The 18,487-nt window shown below is 42.5% G+C and overlaps 1 protein-coding gene across 1 annotated transcript; it reads right to left on the reverse strand.

The window, feature by feature from the left end:
* Window positions 1–5,069: 5,069 nt before the first annotated feature.
* Window positions 5,070–12,366, reverse strand: LOC149304447 (uncharacterized). Its single transcript, XM_089479062.1, has 4 exons — window positions 12,300–12,366; window positions 9,053–9,202; window positions 7,729–7,872; window positions 5,070–5,326 (listed from the first exon to the last, which is right to left on the reverse strand). Exons 1-4 carry the CDS (start codon window positions 12,364–12,366, stop codon window positions 5,070–5,072), a joined length of 618 nt encoding a protein of 205 aa, XP_089335188.1.
* Window positions 12,367–18,487: the final 6,121 nt, after the last annotated feature.

Consider the following 18,487-nt stretch of genomic DNA (forward strand, 5'->3'; position numbering starts at 1 on the left):
TAGAGGAGAAGAAATGAAATTGGGTGAGGATAGGGGAGAGGTGGTGGGAACTCTATTTCTAGGGCGTAGCTTTGAGTGATACAATGAAATGACACAACGGTAAAGGGAGTTTGCAAAAACAACATAGATCATGCATTGCTGCTATGGTGGTGGTGGGGAGCCTTCAAGTCTTTTATGACTCATGTTGCTCATAAGAAGAAACTGTCATGGGGTTTCCCAGCAAAAATTTTTATCAGACAGAGTTTGCCATTGTCTCCATTTGAAGCTGAGAGAGTATGGCTTGCATAAGGTCACCTACTAGCTTTCCAGAACTGAGTAGAGGGAGGAATCCTGGAATTCTAGTCCAAATTTCAAACCACTATATCACACTGTCTCTTGATCAGGTGTTACCCATCCCTAAATATTAAGTAAATGAACCAATTGTCTGATTTGATATAAGGCAACTGGGTATGTACCTGTCCTGCATTGGGCTCTCTCTCTCTCTCTCTCTCTCTTTCTCTCTTTCTCTCTCTCTGCCAACACAATTTGAAAACAAAATTTTAGTTATATTTACCTTCAGTTATCAAAGAAATGAAGATCAAGACAAGGCAGATTTGCATGGCGACTGCACATATTCACGCTAGGCTCAAAGGCTCCATGGAGATGGAAAGCATATGTCCAATGAGGATTTATAGGTAGGATCTAGCTTATACTCCAAAGAGGGTATATAGATGGCCTAGGAACAGGAACCAGACGATTGAAGCAAATTCCTCATCTCTGTCATGTTGCAACCAGCCATAAATGAAGCAAAAGCAAATGAACCATGCACCAATTTTAAATGCCTAGGTGGGGCTGTAAGAAATATGGTTTTATAACAACATTGTATGTGCCTTTACTGACATACGCAGGACTAGGAAATAGGGACAGGTGTTGGAGGTTTGCTGCACATTTTTTTTTCATTTCCTGGTATGTGCATAAAATATACAATGGAACCTCCACCATCAAGTCTGTCTGTTGCTTAAAAAGGTGTTTGTTTCTCAAATTGAGACAAAAAAACCGCGACAAGTTCAATGTCCTCGCAAGAATGAAGGGAAGCTCTTTGTGGAGGTATGGGTAGTTGCCACAAGATTACATGTTCCTCTTTAGACTATATATGAAAATATATGTATGTCTATATGTGAACTATATGTGAAAGAACCTCTGTAACACTTGCATTTCTGGACAAAGCCACTGGTTCCACTTAGTGACTGTTGCTGTAAGGCAGTCTTCCCCTCCTTTAGATGCTGGGGACTACATTGTACCTCAGCATTGGCCATACCAGATATATATATATATATATATATATATATATATATATATATATATGGTATTTATGCCCCACTCTTCAGCCCTAAAGACTCTCAGAGCAGCTTACAATTATTATTATTATTAATTAGATGGTTCTCTGCCCTTGGATTTACAATCTAAAAAGAGATGACACAGAAGGAGAAAGGAATGGCGATGGGGAAGGGGATCATGTCCAGTGGTTCTTCTCTCCCTCTGAGGCCTGGATCATGGCAAATGGACTGGAAGGAGGGCCCTTCTTCTTGCCCTGGCTATCCCTGATGGAGTTGGGCTGTAAAGGCACTCCCTCCAATGCTGGATGATGTCAGATGGCATGGAGAGCCAGCCACAGATATAGGCAAAATGTCAGGAATAAACTCTTCTAGAACATGGCCACATAGCCCGAAAAAACCCACAAAAAACTATGGATGCCATCCATGAAAGCCTTTAGGCTGCAATTTCACTAACCTGGGAATAAGTCTCAGAAACCCACTGACTTCTGAGTAAACATGTATTGGATTGTACTTCTATCGAACTAGGTCTGGCATCCTGTTAGGGACAGCCGCATGCATAAATCACACAACGCACAACGGGCCGAAAAGTCACCATTGCACTGAAAGTGGAGTTGCACTGATCACATGTTCCTCTGTGCCTTGTTTTTGACTGTTGTACATTATGCATTACATATCAAGGTTGCATTGTGCATGCTCATCATATATTATGCATTGTACTTGTGCATCTTATACTTTACACTGTGCTTCTGAATCTTATCCTGTGTGCATTGTGCTTGTGAACACTACACCACTCCCATACAGTATAGCAACACATGAAAATTATTAGCTGCCATTGTGTATTGTGCATTGCACAATGGCAGCTAGTAACTGACATATGTTACTATACTGTATGGGAGTAGTGTAGTGTTCATATAGTATACATATACATACAGATATTCTACACTGTGTTGAGGGGATGTTGTACAGCCGTCAGACTCATGTACTATGTATTTGTACTTGTGGTCAGGACACAGCAGTGAGATTCAAACTTTCCTATAGAATATCTTTCAAATGTATTGTTGACATCATAAATCTACATATACTACACAGAATACTTCAGTGTTTTTGTTTATGACCTGTTGGTTCCTTGGTGCTCCTTATGGGGTCCTATTCATTTCTAAAACTTAAGTGCACTCTCCTAAAGCTAGAAATCACCTGCTTATGGGAACAACCTCTGAAGAACAGCTAGAACCGAAATATAGACAGCGTGCTATGGTATTTACCTTTATATACACTGAATTTAACAATTTTACAACACTTAAAAAGACTTGATGCTTTCCTGTAATCCTATTGCCTTAACATTTGCACTCACTGATGGGAATGAGTGCATTTATTACTGAGCAAGTGGGAATGCACTCCTTTTGCTCAGTCTCAAAGGTGCTACAAGATCCCTTTGCATATGATCAAGTGGGTAATGTTGCATCTGATCCAATTAACCAAATGAGAAACTTGAAGACAGGGATCCTACATCATGCTGGTATGTTGCAAATCTACACTCAAATAGATTGTAGAATAGTGTAGAGCAGCAGTGGTTGTGCTATTCTACCTTGCTATTCTACAGACATTGTACAATTAACTGTGTATTTGCCAGTGGGCCTGTCTGTTGTCCCATTGTGAAATGGCAAATGCATGTTATCTGAATGAAGTGGTCTTTATTTGAAGGCTGTCTCAAGAATGGGATTTAGGGCATCCCATATCACTGCAGTTTGGGACCAGGCATAAGGACCCCAAATATGGGAAGTCCTGTGCAAAATGGGATGCCTGGAGAGCTAGATCATTTACACCCAAAAGATGTGCTCTCACTCTGAGCTAACGGCATTCTTTGATTTCCAGGCCTGGAATAATTGATCCACCGTTCCATCTGATTCTGTTAGCAATGGCACTCACAGCCTGAGCAACAGAAATAGAGAGAATGCTGATTTTATTCCATGTCAGGAGTTAAACAATCAGTGGCATCAGCAGTGGATGCCTATCTTAACTAGCTTCACCAGTCTGCAGCTATTTTAATACAGAATTAGTAACTGACAATTAATTGTCTTTACCCATCACCTACCAAAGCATTGGAAGACCTATGTGGGTTATCAGTATGCAAAGGGGTTTTATAGCACCTTTGAGACTAACTGAAATAAAAAGGTTGGTAGTGTGACCTTTCGTAGGCTTGAACCTACTTCCTCAGATGCATGTAAAGTAGACTCACATCTACAGAAGCTCACAATACCCATTTCCTTCTGTCAGTTGGTCTCACAAGATCCCTCTGTATACTGATTTTCCAGACTAACACTGATTTTCCAGACTAGCATGGCTATGCCTTTGACTTTATGTGGATTTTGCTTGCCAAGGAGGATGTGGAAAAATTAAATCATATTTTATTTCAGCAATGGGCATAGTACAGTGCACCCTTACTTTACACGAGGGATCCATTCCAGACTCCCCCACATAAAGCAAATACCGCCTATGCTCGAGCCCCATTTAAATGAATGGGGCGCATGCACGAAGCGATGTGGCAGCATGGCGGCGCACACATACCATGGGCACACACCCCATTCATCCCTATGGGGTGCGCCATGGGCGCACTATAGTGCCCCTCTAGTTATTTTTGTACACTGGAATCTTCAGCCATGGTGTACATTATATAATTCTAAGGGCCTGAACAGACAGGCCAAAATAAAGCTGCTTCGGGTCACTTTGAAGGAATGCTGTTTAAATGCTGCATGCATCCTAAGAGCCCTGGAGCCACGCCAAAGCCACGCTCCAGTCCTAAGGACTAGAGTGCAGGTTTGGCACAGCTTTTGGCCTCTTTAGATGCATGAATCATTTAAACAGCATACCTCCAAAGTGATCTGAAACAGCTTTATTTTGGCCTGTCTGTACAGACTCTTAGGTATACTTAGCTACATAGCAGAAGTGCTAAGAAACTGTTAGTGAATTGCAAAGATGCATAATGGGACATCAGCAAAAGTGTTCCAATGTGCACTGGGCTCTACCAATATGCATCATGTGCAATTTCTAGCTGCCGTAGCCAATACTGAATACTGGGGTATTACTGGACTTTAGTGGAGACACTCTGACCACTCCATTCTATCCCTGAACCTTTCAAATATAGATTGAGAGGGGCCAACACAAGGTAAACAAGCCCTGTTTTAGTTCCAGACAATGGAGAACAGGAGTAAGAGACAGTTCTAGACAAACTCTCTCCTTTGTGTTTTAATCCTCCAGGTGCATAAGTAGACTGGAACACAGTTCTCTCGACTGCACACTTTCTCCAAACCTTGAAATGCAGAATAAAATGAATACTTGGGAAAGCAGATTACAACAAAAAAGAAAACATTACCTGTAAAAGATTATATATTAAGAGAAGATAACATTCAAAATGTTCATGTTATACAAAGCTGTATGAAAGTTGGTGTGAATTTGCAAGCTTTAAAAAAAAAATCAGTGTGAAGTGACTGTTACAACAAAATGTTTTTATGATTGAATGCAAAAGAAAATGACTGCGGTCAGAAACAAATTGGTTTTGGCCATTTTATGGTGTATATGGAAGTAGTCGATTTTATATTCAATAGCTGTGCCCGGATTTCCTTTATTCAGATTCAAAGAATCTTGTTTAAGCAATGCATCATTTCTGTGTCACAAGGAGCATAGATGCTTCAGCTTCCAGTGGAGCCTTCCTCATAAATGGCAGTCCCAAATGGCAGCCAATTAGCTTCATCTTCCTTAGGAGAGAATCTTCCCTGCAAAGATGCTCAAGAAGCATGGAAAGAAAAAGGCCACTTGGGAAACCAAGTCCTTGCTGTCCAGGCTGAGAGTAACATGTCTCATGGATGTGAAAGCGCAGTTGACGTCATAAAAACTCAAGCCCTCTAATGTGTAACTGTAAGGATCTGACACAATTGTCATTGGCAGTTTCTTGTTGAGATCTGAGAGAGAACCCCATGCACATCCTTTGGCTGCAAAGGGTATTTTGCCATCACCTAGTGCAGAAGGAAACAGTTTATAATTAATTTCACACATGCACAAACACACACTTCTATAAAAGTAATATTTTTACCATAACATAATAGGTTCTGATAACTTTGGAGGTGCATTTGGTGGGGACCCAAGATAGAGCCTCCATGAATGTGGCAGAGTCTCCTTCTTTGGAGTTTTTAAACAGAGGCTGGATGGCCATCTGTCGGGGGTACTTTGATTGTGTATTCCTGCATGGCAGGGGGCTGGATTGGATGGCACTTGGGGTCTCTTCCAACGCTAATATTCAATGATTCTAGAGAAAAAAGCTACTCCTAGGATGTGGAATTCACTTCCAAGGGTGTCTAATCTACCTCCTCTACAATCCTCCCCCCTGCCCCTCCACTCCATACACTCTGTTGTCCTTACACTAGCAAGCAAAGTCCATTCCACTTAAGGTACATGAGAGAATAAGGTTTTAAGATTGGGACTATGACTGTGAGATTTCAGGGCTGAACGCTGAGGTCTAGGAGAACGCTGAGGTCACAGGAGACAAACCCTGGTGATATTACAAGAGTGGTGTTACAAGGGAGGCACCCCTGTTGATGTCATTGAACATGATGCATTAAAAGAATCACCATCTGTTGCAATTTACCGTATGTACCTTTATGTATACTTAGCTACATAGTAGAGGCATTAAGGAACCATATTAGTGAATGGTAAAGATGCCAAGATTCATTATGGTCAGGGGCATCACTAAGGGAGTGCAGGATGTTCAAACCTCACTGGGGGGTTGTCACTTGTATGCTGATGACAAAGTGTGCCAAAATGCAAGCCACCACTGCTGACAGCCCATTTTGGGAGGATCAGGGTGCCCCAATGAGATGATCATTACAGCAGTGGCAGTGGCAGGAACATGGACGACTTGGACTAAACCCCCACCCACCCCGCCGCCACTGCTGCTAATTCTTATCGCTCAAAGCATCCCACCAAAGAGACTAGAATTGGTGGCAGTGGGATGGTGGGCCGTGTCCTCTTTATTATTATTATTATTATTATTATTATTAGTTTTATTTATACCCCGCCTTTCCACAGGAATGTAATCAAGGCGGCTTACAACAGAATCTCAGAATACAAAGCAAACAATGCACAGGGAAAAACAGTACACAATACCATACAATGCCAACAATGTAAAATTACAGTACATAATACAATGCAGAAAAAACAATATAATACAATGCAGAAAAACAATCCCCAGACAGTAAAGCCTGCACCCCCCCTCTCAAATTCCCTCCCTCCAAAAGGCCGCAACGGCAGCGCCAGGCAATTGTCCTTGGCGCTCCTCCCCAATGGTATAGGGGTAAAGGAGAGTCCCTTGGGCCGCAGCCCAGATGGAAGCGGGCGGGCGGGCGGCGTCATCTCCGGGGAGGCCGACGAGCCGGCTTTATTCCTGGTGATGGCATTGGCAGGAATGGGGAAGACTCACCTCGCCATCCGGAGCTATCAATAATCCTCTCTATGGGATGCTTTGGTTCCCCAAAGATGAGAATTGGTGTAGGGAGGAGGGCAGCCTGGGTTATCTCTATTCCTGGTGGTGGTGGCAGGAATGGGGAGCACTCAGCCCACCACCTCTGCCGCCACCATTGTTACCAATGCTTATCTCTTTGGGTGCCATGGCCCTCCAAAGAGATGAGCACTGGTGACAGTGGAAGCAGGAATGGGGAGGACTCACTCACCAACTCTGCTGCCATTACCCTTGATACTTGTCTTTTCAAGTTGCTGCAGCCACCCCCCCCCCCAAGAGGTGAGCATTGGCAGGAGTAAGGGTAGTGGGCCAAGCCCACCATAATCCTGGTGATGCTGGCAACAAGAGGAATGGGAAAGACTTGGTCCTCCCCATCCTACATAAATTCTGGTCTGTACACACACTTTCCAAGGCAGCGCTCTCACCATGAGGACTGGAGAAGAGAGTCCTTCTAGTGAGATATGGCAACACCATATATTTATATAAGGCAGAGATGGGAATCATGCAACCTTCCAGAGGTTATTCGACTGTAGCTCCATCAATCCTAGCTAGCCTTGGTGAGGAATGCTGACATTTGCAGTCCAGCAATCTCTGGAGGACTGCTTGATTTTCATCCCACACGTAGTTTGAGCATTGGACTATGGCTCTGGAGACCACTTGGGCATGGAAATGCACTGGGTGATCATGGGTGAGTCACATACTCTCAGACCCAGAAAATCTTGTAATGAGTTCTTTTATGGTTGCCATAAATTGGAAACAACTAAAAGGCACACAACAACATAACAGTTTAAAGGCATGACAGTATTGACAGTTGAATTTTTCTTTTGACTCCCAGAACAGACTAAAGAAAAGGGTAAGCAAAAGAGAAGGAGCTTGAAAGAGAGGAAGATAAATTGCTCTCACCTTCTGTTATTATTCCATTTATTGAGGCACAGTTCCTAAACTCCCCAGAACAGTCCACAGTCCCATTATCTTCGCAGCTTGTGTAGCCTGGCGTGTAACATTTGGGGCAAGATATCCCATTCAAGTAGGCTTCCAAAGGAACATCTGCAAATCCAACTGTTACACAGAGTGAACTTTTACAGCAACACAAACAATTTAAAACCAACAATCCATACAGTTTACTAGACACTGATACATTTGCTTTTGACAGACTTTTAATACAGGGTACAATTGGAGGGTATGGTTTTGGGACTAGAATTAGATTTAGGCAAAAGATGGATAAAGTACAGCCCTCAGGATACTGTGGGTCTGCAGGTCCCATAACAATGCACTATTGACTATACTGGCTAGGGCTGATGGAAGTTGCAGTCCAAGAACATTTAGAGGGCTATAAAAGTAATCAAAGCCAATTGTAGCTACACTGAAGAAGAATTGCATTATCCCTCATCTTGCTTCTTTTAGGCCTAAATCCAAAGTTATTCAATTCAACCAGAGTGAGCCTATAGAATCAACTGAAATTACATAAATGACTCATTCTATTTCCATTGATTCTATACTCTCCAGCTTTCCCAGTTTGATAAGAACAGCCCTGCTTACAGCAATCCAATATAATTCCACTTTTTCAGCTGATTTTAAAATGCCCTGGCTTCACTTGCTTTGTTTCACTTTCCCCTTTTGTCCTCAGTTTACGTCAATCAATGTAAACTGAGTTCAAACTATGTAAGATGTTTGCACTCAGTTAACTGAACAGGTTAGAGAAGAGAGGAGGGGGTCACAACTCTGACAAAGAAGGCTAATAGCTCATGAAACTACAAATCCCATAATTCCATACCACTGAGCCATGGTGATTCAAACAGTGTCAAATGGTATTAATTCTGCAGTCTAGATGCAGCCTGAGTATGGTTTTAGCTACATTTTGTTTGAACTTATTGCACGTTTCCTGTTGGGAGAAAGGCAGGAGGTAAAAAGTAATCAATTGATCGACTGATTGATCAATATATTAATTAATTAATACTTCCTTCCTTTCTCCCAAAAGCAGATCCACTGAACTAATGAATTAATCAAAATGAGGCACCAACAGAATCCTGGCCTAATGTTCCCAAACTATGGAACATGGCTCAAGTTTGATTGAATGGAGGCTGGTCATTTGGGATTTTCTCAATCTAAGCTTCCAAAATTCCAGCACTCAGGATTTCCACCCAAATGCATTATTGTCTTTTTAAAAAAGTTTCATTAGTAAAAGAAAAGAGAAAGAGAAGCAGGATATCACAAAGCTGTTACATACAGTCGAATGAAGCGCTGCAGGTTGTTTCATTACAAAGGTGAGCGGTGAAATTCAGAGATCCCTTATTGCCAAAGTCAAACATGAAAGTGCTATTCACACTTTTTGCACTCACGGCACAAGATACAGAGCTTCCAGTTACTGGTACTTTTCCTAGTTGAGAAGACAACATTTAGAGTATGTAACGGACCTCAATCCAATATGGCACAATGCTAAGAGTGAGAATGAAAACCATATCAAGTGATATTTTTTTTGCTCCTTAACCAATTTAAGGTCTTCAAAACAACTAACAAGTGTGCTCAAATTTCTTTCAATCTATGGTGTTTGTGAGGAAATAGGAAGCAACAAGATCTTTCCTTTTCACTTTTCAAATTCTTTGCAACTAAATGACAAAGGTCCAATCTGCAGTATAGGAATAATGCAGTTTGACGCCGTTTTAACTGTCATGGCTCAATGCAACGGGATTCTTGGATTTGTTGTTTTGTCATATATTTAGCTCTGGTGCCACAAGAAACTACAACTCCCAGGATTTCATACCATGAAGTCATGACAGTTAAACTGCAGTGCAGATTTGATCTCACCATCTATATTTGAAACTGGTTTATCATCATGCTTTAGTCAATGAGGAAAATGTGTAAAATCACACATGTTAGAGAATGCAGTAAAAATGCACATATTAGGAAAGGTTTGTATTCATATGGTGCCAGTTTTCTGTGGGGGAAGAAAGGATCACCATATTTACAACTCAATCCAAAGCCGATATGGGAAGAAAACGGAGGATGTTTTTGCAGGAAAGAAACAAAACCGTGGCAGATAAACTTTTGCCTCCCTCCGTGACACCATCCAGAAATAAACGCTTCCAATGAAACAGGCCTTTGCAGTATCAAGCAGATCATAGGAAGCTAAACCTTTGACAGTATCCAGCCTGGGGTTTGTTTGTTTTTCTAAATCAAGGACAGCAAGCTCCAGAGATTCAGGGACAAATTTTGGCCTCCTGGACCCACTTGAAGATATAAAACAACCCTGGAAAACTCAAATAGAATTGAAGTATCCAGTCTGGGTATAAAACAAGCACGCGATACTAACCAGAACTGGAAAGAGATCTGTCCACTCTTAGATAGAAGTGTGCACTCTTACCTTTTGTGAGGGAATGTTGAACCACCATGCTGATGCAGGTGTCCTGATCCTTATTGCAAGCTACAGACGTACCTTTGCATGTCTCAGTACTGGATGCACAGGATTGGCAAGCTAGAGAAAGTGTTACAATTGTTATTCATATGGTTGGAATTTAATTTCCTCCTTGGTCCTATCACTGTGTCCTGTGAGCATTACAAAGCGACATATTTGAGATCTGTTGATCTGTTCCCCTTAGATGTCGAGAGTAATTTTGTAAAACTCTAGGATGATGTGCCCCTGAAGTTTATACCTGTTACCTCTGGGCTCAGCCATGAATCCCTACATTTCGCTTGTCTCAGGCCTTCTCAGGCTTCAAATAGCTGACCTGAACCAAAGCAGCTTCTTTCTGGCTTAAAAAGAGCTGGGAGCATATTTCAGGTTTACACCACCACTCCAAGGCTTCTTTTCAGAAGGTGTATCAACAGGGGTATAAAGAAGACTCACAGGTTTTCTAAGCCTCGGTGAGAATAGAGACAATCATGGCAACGTTTTTCACATTTCTAGACTCTTAGAGAAAATGTTGTTGACACAAGAAGCTGATCTGAATCCTATCCATCATTCCCATTTGACTCACTTGTTAAATGGAGACCTGACACACAGGTAAATCCCATTGATTTACCTAGTCTACTTGGGGCGAATAGGATTTAGGTAACTGGTGGGACAATATCCAGTTTTTATGCAAAATATATATGCGCCAAATTGTATATATCAATGAATTTTTCACCAAAAAAGTCATGCAGTGCAAAACTTTGTCTGAAAATGAGCAAAGGCCCTTTGAAAATGTTGGTCTGCTATGCAAGAATGAAATAAATAAAGATTTAGATCCAGCTACAGTCGGCCCTTCTTATACAAAATCCTGGGATTTGTAGTTTTGGGAGGTATTCAGCTTGGTCTGTTAGAAAGCTTTGGTGCCTCACCAAACTACAAATCCCAGGATTCCACAAGATAGAGTCATGGCAGTTAAGGTAGTGTCAAAGTGCTTTATTTCTGCAGTGTGGCTATATATCTAAATGTCAGGTGCATGGAGTTAAGATTGCATCCTTAGGCATATCTATCACTGCAGACTTAAAGTAGGTAAGAAAGGGATGGGGAACTCTACCTTCTATCATCCTCAGCCAGCAGAGCCAAACATTGGAGATACCCATTCTATATACTGGTATTAGCCACAAGCTGGGTATCTGTAACACATAATGGCCATTACAGTGCCACAGACTCCATGGGTCTGTTCCACTGAAAATACAAATGTGGGATATATGTCCACCAATCTGCCACTGAAAGTCACCTATTTCCAATACAGTGGTGAAACTGGAACCAACTTCAGCCTAGGATACTATGTCAAAATCTATGTTGCCAAAATCAGTGTGTCTGTTATTTGTTTTAAGAAAAAGGGAGAAAGGAAGAGAGAAGAGAAAGAGACTTTCCATACATGGAGACCCCAGTTCCTGCCTCCCCCTGTTCCCCAAATGTGGTCCATGTCAATGGGGCAATGAATATTAGTTCCATTTGAAAGGACCTACCCTTTCCATGAAAGTGAAATAAGTAAATAATATACCCGAGTGTGGGTATATACCCATATACCCAATATGTGGAATAGGGTTTGACACTGTGAATAGCTCCTGTGAAGTCCAGACTAAAATGTAGTGTAGATTTACTCACAGAGAGAGAAAGAGAGAAAGAGAGAGAGAGAGAGAGAGAGAGATGGAAACTGCCAGCTGCCTCTGTCCAAGAAAGAAGAAAATGTCTGATTATATCTAGGGAAAATCACTTACTGATTTTGCAATGCTCTTTCAAGATGCTAAGCCCCTATTCTTAAAGTTTGGACTAAAACCCAGAGGGGATTCACCCTGCTACTGCCATGAGATCCCCCATCCTCCACGGTTTGTCCCCTTTCCTTCTGTCCTCAGCCCATGGTACCACCTGAAGCAGACTGCTTTAACTATTTTATAGTAAGACCATCTTGGACATATGCCACTATGGACAATTTCAAGGAAGAATAGGGATCTTCTGAGCCATGATTTCTAACTGGGAAAGAGTTGTGACTATTCCAGAAGGAACCTGACGCCAGCCAACATACCTAGTGGTTCCACCATCCGAGCAACAGCAAAGAGAGCAGCAATGAGGAGGAGGGATGGAGGAGCCATCCTGGCTCCACGTCTGGGATGAAGGCAAGCCAAATTTGGTTCTTCTAGGGAGCAAGAACTTTTGTGCAGGGGAGATTTATAGGCCGGAGACAGCTATATAAGCTTGGAAAATCTGGCACCTTTATTGGTGGTTTTATAGACCAGGCGTGTTGTAAAAGGTGATGAAGAGCACTTCCTTGTGTAATGGCAAACTCTTACCAATGCAATTCCGTTAAAAAAAAACACACCATCAGGATAGAGAAAAGGCAGGGTGGATTTCCAGTTTGAGAGACCCTTGGACAAAGGGATCCCTGCTAAAGCTTACAGTGATATTTGGTATTTGGGCTAACAGAGGCCTGCAGGCTAGTGCTGAGCATATGGCTATAAAATAGGAAGAATGACGCTGGACGTTTGTAGCAAAGTGAAAAAGAAAAACCTTTATCATATTAGGAAAACAGTTCAGGGGGAGCCCAGGACAAACCCTTAACTTGTTTACAGAAGGTCTTAGAGGAGGAATTCACATCTAAAGCATCTCCAGATGGTGGTAATTGCTGTTGTTGTAGTTTGCAGTCAGGTCAACTTCAACTTATGTTGATCCTGCAGATCAGAAATCTCCAAAACAACTTGTAGGCTCAGGGCTGTGGCTTACATGACTGAATCTATCCACCATATCCATATGGTATCTCTTTCATCCTGCTGCCTCACACTTTACTCAGCATTATCATCTTTTTTTAATGAGTCGCGTTATCTCATGATATGGCCAAAGTACGACAGCCTCAGTTTAGTCCTCTTCATTTCTATTGAATTCAGTGCGACTTGCTCTAAGACCCATTTATTAATCATTCTACATCCATTTGGAAACCTCCAGTAATGTGATAGTGTGTATGTGATAGTGTGTAGAAACCTCCAGTAAAGAACAGTCCACCACCTTCCAAGGCAGATAACTGTTGACCACTTTTTTCCCCATCAAGTACTTATAGAATCGTAGAGTTGGAAGAGACCACAAGGGCCATCCAGTCCAACCCCCTGCCATGCAGGAACTCTCTTCTTCTTAATGTCTTCCTAATGATTCTTGCAAAGAGGGTGGATTGCTGATCCCCATCATCCACAGCAGCCAAAAGGAAGCTCACCATGTCCTTGCTACACTCATTCTTGATGGTTTTGGTTTATAAAATGGCCACAGCAAACTTGCCTTGGCAAGAGAAGGAAAGCTGAACATCTTCCAGCTCATCACATGCCTCTTGAGTGAGCTGGAGAGACAACTGTAACTCCCTGTCGAAGTGTTGAAGGACCTGCCCTTCTCCACCCCAGCAGAGAGAGAGAAGATTTGGATGCCACGGCTTTGAAATGTGTGACTGTAGTTTTCCAAGAGCTTATCTTTCTTTATGATCTTTGCACGCAAGGTGGGAAGGGTTTATACCTTTATTCTGCACAGAGGCATGTTTACTCACTGATGTTATTCCAAACAATGCATGGATTGCATCCATTTTGTTCAGCAGTGCTTAAGCATTAAAGTTCTTCATGTTACTTCAGATCAGCGTGGGACTAGACACACCTTTGCTAGGAGGCTTCAAGTTTTGTTTCCTTATTGCTTTGTTTCTCTCCTGAAAGCAGGCAGTGCCATGTTGTTACAAGTGCCCCCACAAAGCTGCCTTTATCCCATATTCTTGCAGCATGTTGCAATGGTTTAAACAACAGAAAGAAAGAAAGACATATATGAAAAGCTTTTGTAGAGTTGTGCACTGTGGGTGAAGCAGTTCCTTTCACAACAGGCATGGCAATTCAAAAGGGACGTTGACAAGCTAAAGCATGTCCAGAGGAGGGCAACTAAAATGTTGAAAGGTCTAAAAACCATGCCCTATGAGGAGTGACTTAGGGAGCTGGGTATGTTTAGCCTGGAGAACAGAAGATTAAGGGCATGATAGCCATGTTTAAATATTTGAAAGGATGTCATATTGAGGGTGGAGCAAGCTTGCTTTCTGCAGCTGCAGAGAATACAATCCAGAGCAATGGATTCAAACTACAGGAAAAGAGATTCCACCTCAACTTTAGGAAGAAGTTCCTGACAGTAAGAGCAATTTTACAGTGGAATATACTGCCTCAGACTTTGGAGGTTTTAAAGCAGAGTCTAGTAAGTTTATCGCATGGGGCTTCAACCGTTCCCCAGCGCGTTCTAACGGGGGCGCGCAGGGGCATGCACGGAACGCGATGGGCACCGGATGGGGCCCAGAATGCGACTTTATCGCACAGGGGGATGCCGCCGCCGCCGCCGCGCGTTCCCATTGCGTCCCAATTCGGTTCCAGAGGGCGCCATTTCTGGGAACTGTTTCAAAGCATCCCCAGAAATGGCGCCCTCTGGAACCGAATTGGGACACGATGGGAACGCGTGGTGGTGGCGTCCCCCCATGCGATAAAGTCGCGTTTTGGGCCCCATCCGGTGCCCATCGCGTTCCGTGCGCGCCCCCGCTCGCCCCCGTTAGAATGCGCTGGGGAGCGGTTTAAGCCCCATGCAATATGGCAATCTGTTGGGGTTGTGCGTTCCTGTATTGCAGAATAGGGTTGACTGGATGGTCCTTGGGGTTTCTTCCAACTCTATGATCCTTTTTCTCTGTTCCTCTGTTCTAAGAAATGGTTGACCAGTGCATGCAGAGAGACAGAAGGAGAGAGAGAACAGGTGAATGAACTGATCTTCCACTCAGAAGCACACTTTTCAAAGTATATATTAAGGCCTGTTACAGACTGCCAAAATAAAGCTGCTTTGGGTCTCTTTGGAGGTATGCTATTTAAATGATGCATGGGTCCTAAGAGTCCGGAGGTCGTGCCAAAGCCACACTCCATTCCTAAGCACTGGAGTGCAGCTTTGGTGCAGCTTCCGGATTCTTAGGACCCATGCATCATTTAAACAGCATACCTCCAAAGAGACCCCAAGCAGCTTTATTTTGGCAGTCTGTAACAGGCCAAAGTGTGCTTCTGAGTGGAAGCACACACACACAGTGCAATATATATATATATATATATATATATATATATATATATGAAACAGAAGCATGATTCTTTCTATGTGGTGCAAATGTGCCGAACCTGTAGCCAAAGGTGTATTTTTTAAAATCCTGAGGGTGCTCTTAAGTCACAGAACAACATTGATGACTGGTCCATGGAGGAAAATAGGATAGGGAAGGAATATCATAACTGAAGTCCCGAAGAGGGAATGTTCTGCATAGCAACACTTTTCATTCTCTCCTACCACCTAGTGGTTCTCCTTGATGCTGCTGTCAGATGTGATCTTTTACTAGGACTGGGAAGGAGTACAGCAATATGAACCTGTCATGGACAACTTCACTTGTTTTCTTATTTTTCAGAAGTCAGGCTGCATTTTTGTGCGAGTCTGCATCTTAACTTCATACAATAAAAGTATGTATTTGTACAGATACTTTTTAAAAAAATTCACTCCCCCCTCCCCTTTTCCACTTTTCAAATTGTGAGCATTTGTGAAGGTGGCTTTCCCTAACATGAAGCAGTCTTTTGCACCCTGATTCAGAATACCCACCTTTTCTGCATGCGTTTCTTTTACCTACATATTTGGACTGCAAAATATCCTCCCTTGGGTAATCCCCAGTGCTATAGTCAGAAACAGGTTCCCTATCAATTGCTTCTCACATTCATGGGAGGAGATGTGGAAATGTCACTTTGCTGTGTCCCTATTGATAGGAGAACAGACCCCCATCACTTGCAGTGACTGCTGCCCAGTAAGGCAGGACTGGAGGACCTTTACTGCCTGTATGGACATTATTACACAAGGCTAGAAAGCAAAATTTAACAGGATAAAGTTACAGTGCTACAGTGCATCAGTGCAATACTACTTTTGTAATATAACTCTATGAGTCTTTTAAAAAATAAAAAGGAGAAAAATGTCTTTCAAACCAATACCCCATTATGAAAAATCCTGTGGAAGAGCTGTAGGACAGATTCAAGAAATCACTACAAACTCCCTCTAAAAAGAATGGCATGAGTTCAGACAACTAGCCAAACCTGGCAAAGTCCAAAGAAATATATGTGATAACTCATGGAATAATCCACAACGGTTGTGAACTTTTGTCTTGGTTCTGATCCTTTAAAAATGTAATTCAGACATTAATGTTTGCTCTCGGCAGGAACAGCTTGGCCAATGCCTCCATCTAGTTGATCATCCCTTGGACTGCAGCTTCCATCACCCCAAGTGACCACAGTCATTGGTTTGGGATGATGCAGGTACTAATCCAATACATCCAAAAGGCACCAGGATGAGTAAAATGCATGATGTCTGACTTGTTAATATTGCTAGATATAAATTGTGTCATGAGACTGATGATGTTGTTGGCACTGCCTAGCTATTCATTGTCCCATGAACCTTGGAAGAGAATTGGTGCACCAATTTATTGATAAGTGTTAATTGCATAAACAGCCAGCCACCTGTTCCACAAAGGAGCAGATTTCATTCTGTCCCTTCAAGCAAGGAGTTTACAGCTCCTTATCTGAATTCAAATATAATTGTTTGGAAAAGGCAAAGCCTGCTTTCACTGTATCAATATTGCTAAGACTAAAAGTAAACTTTACATGAGTTAGCAGTTGCAATAAGCCAGTGAATTAGATTCTGGTAATGAGAAGCTTCACCTTGGTGTGTATTGGCTGAATTAGAATCAGAATGATGGGACACTTTGAGTGTTGGACTAGGGCCCGAAACAGACAGACCTGGAAGGGATGGTTTCATGCCTCCCCTTTGGATGCCGGATCAGGGCCACAGCTACCGCATGCCACAGCCCTGATCCGTCTTTTTTCTGGCTCAAAAAGAGGAGGCAAAATGCCATTTCTTTTTGAGCTGGAAAAAGAGTGGCTTTTCCTCCACGGTGCTGGCTTTTAGCGCTCCTACAGCATGCGGTGTCTAAACGCCACACTGCCAGCGTGCTGCAGCGCTGCCCACAGTCTGGTTGAGTAGGTGGCATAATGCTGGCTTGGTGACAGCATCAGGGCATGCATCATATCCCCATGCTGTCCAGAAGCTGGCATATTGTGATGGTCTGTTCCAGCTCTTAGACTCCAGGACACCAGGGTTTGAATTCTTGTTCAGCCATGGGTGATCTTGGGCAAGTGACACTCTCTCAGCTTCAGAGGAAAGCAATGGTGATCTCTCTCTGGATCAAATTGTGCCATGAAAATCACATGATATATTTGCTTTAGGATTGGCTCAAATCAGAAAAGACATGAAGGCACACAACAACAACAACTGGCTGAATGCATAAAGATATACAGGAATATGGAAACCAAGGAAATGTCAAAGAAACTGGGCGTATGCAGCCTGCAGAAGAGACATTATAAATATTAGGATATGACAGCACTCTTCAGGTTCCTAAATGGTTACATAGAAGAGGCAAAGACGTGTACTCTGTTGTATTGGGGAGCAGGACAAGTTCTAAAGGGCTCCTGCTACAGCACAGGAGATTTAGCTGAATCGGAGGATGAAGCTATTCATGGTTGGGATAATTTAACAACTGAACCAGTCACTAAAGTTTGGAAACATTAACTTTGGGAAATTAAAACTGACCATGGAAGTTGTAGTACAAAAAAACACACCTGTTACTAGGTTCTACCAGCTAACCAAGTGGAAGTGAACGGGTTCAAACATAATTGGCCAGCCATTGACTGGTGGTTTTGCTTTTCTGTATCAGGGAAGGGATTAGACTATGACTGCCTATAGGATCGCAGAGGAGGACTCCACAATTTTGGTGTGTGGCATCCTCTTGCTTAATCTCTGATCTGGTACTGGGCTGGATTAAATGGCTTACAAGACCCCATCTGACTTTCTTTATTGTATCTGTTCATTCTGCCCCCAAATCTTCGATTTTCCATTTCTCATTTTCTTCTAGTAGGCTATTATACTTTCCATTACACGAACATCAGTCATTCATTGAAAGTTTGCATGTGTCTCAGCGGAGAGCTTTGGAAAGGGGAGAGGACGATTCATTTAGGAAGGGCGGACATTGCTCAATTGTTGTTTATACATTTGCTTCTGAAGTAATGGATTAGACAGAAGATTTATGAAGGCTTTGTACTTAACTGCATAGCTGGCTCGTCTCTATTCTTCCATTTAAAAATAAGAGGAGTATGA

Source organism: Sceloporus occidentalis, unplaced genomic scaffold (assembly GCF_023333645.1).
Source record: "Sceloporus occidentalis isolate IW3139 unplaced genomic scaffold, rSceOcc1.0.p SCAF_13, whole genome shotgun sequence".
NCBI lineage: Eukaryota > Metazoa > Chordata > Lepidosauria > Squamata > Phrynosomatidae > Sceloporus > Sceloporus occidentalis.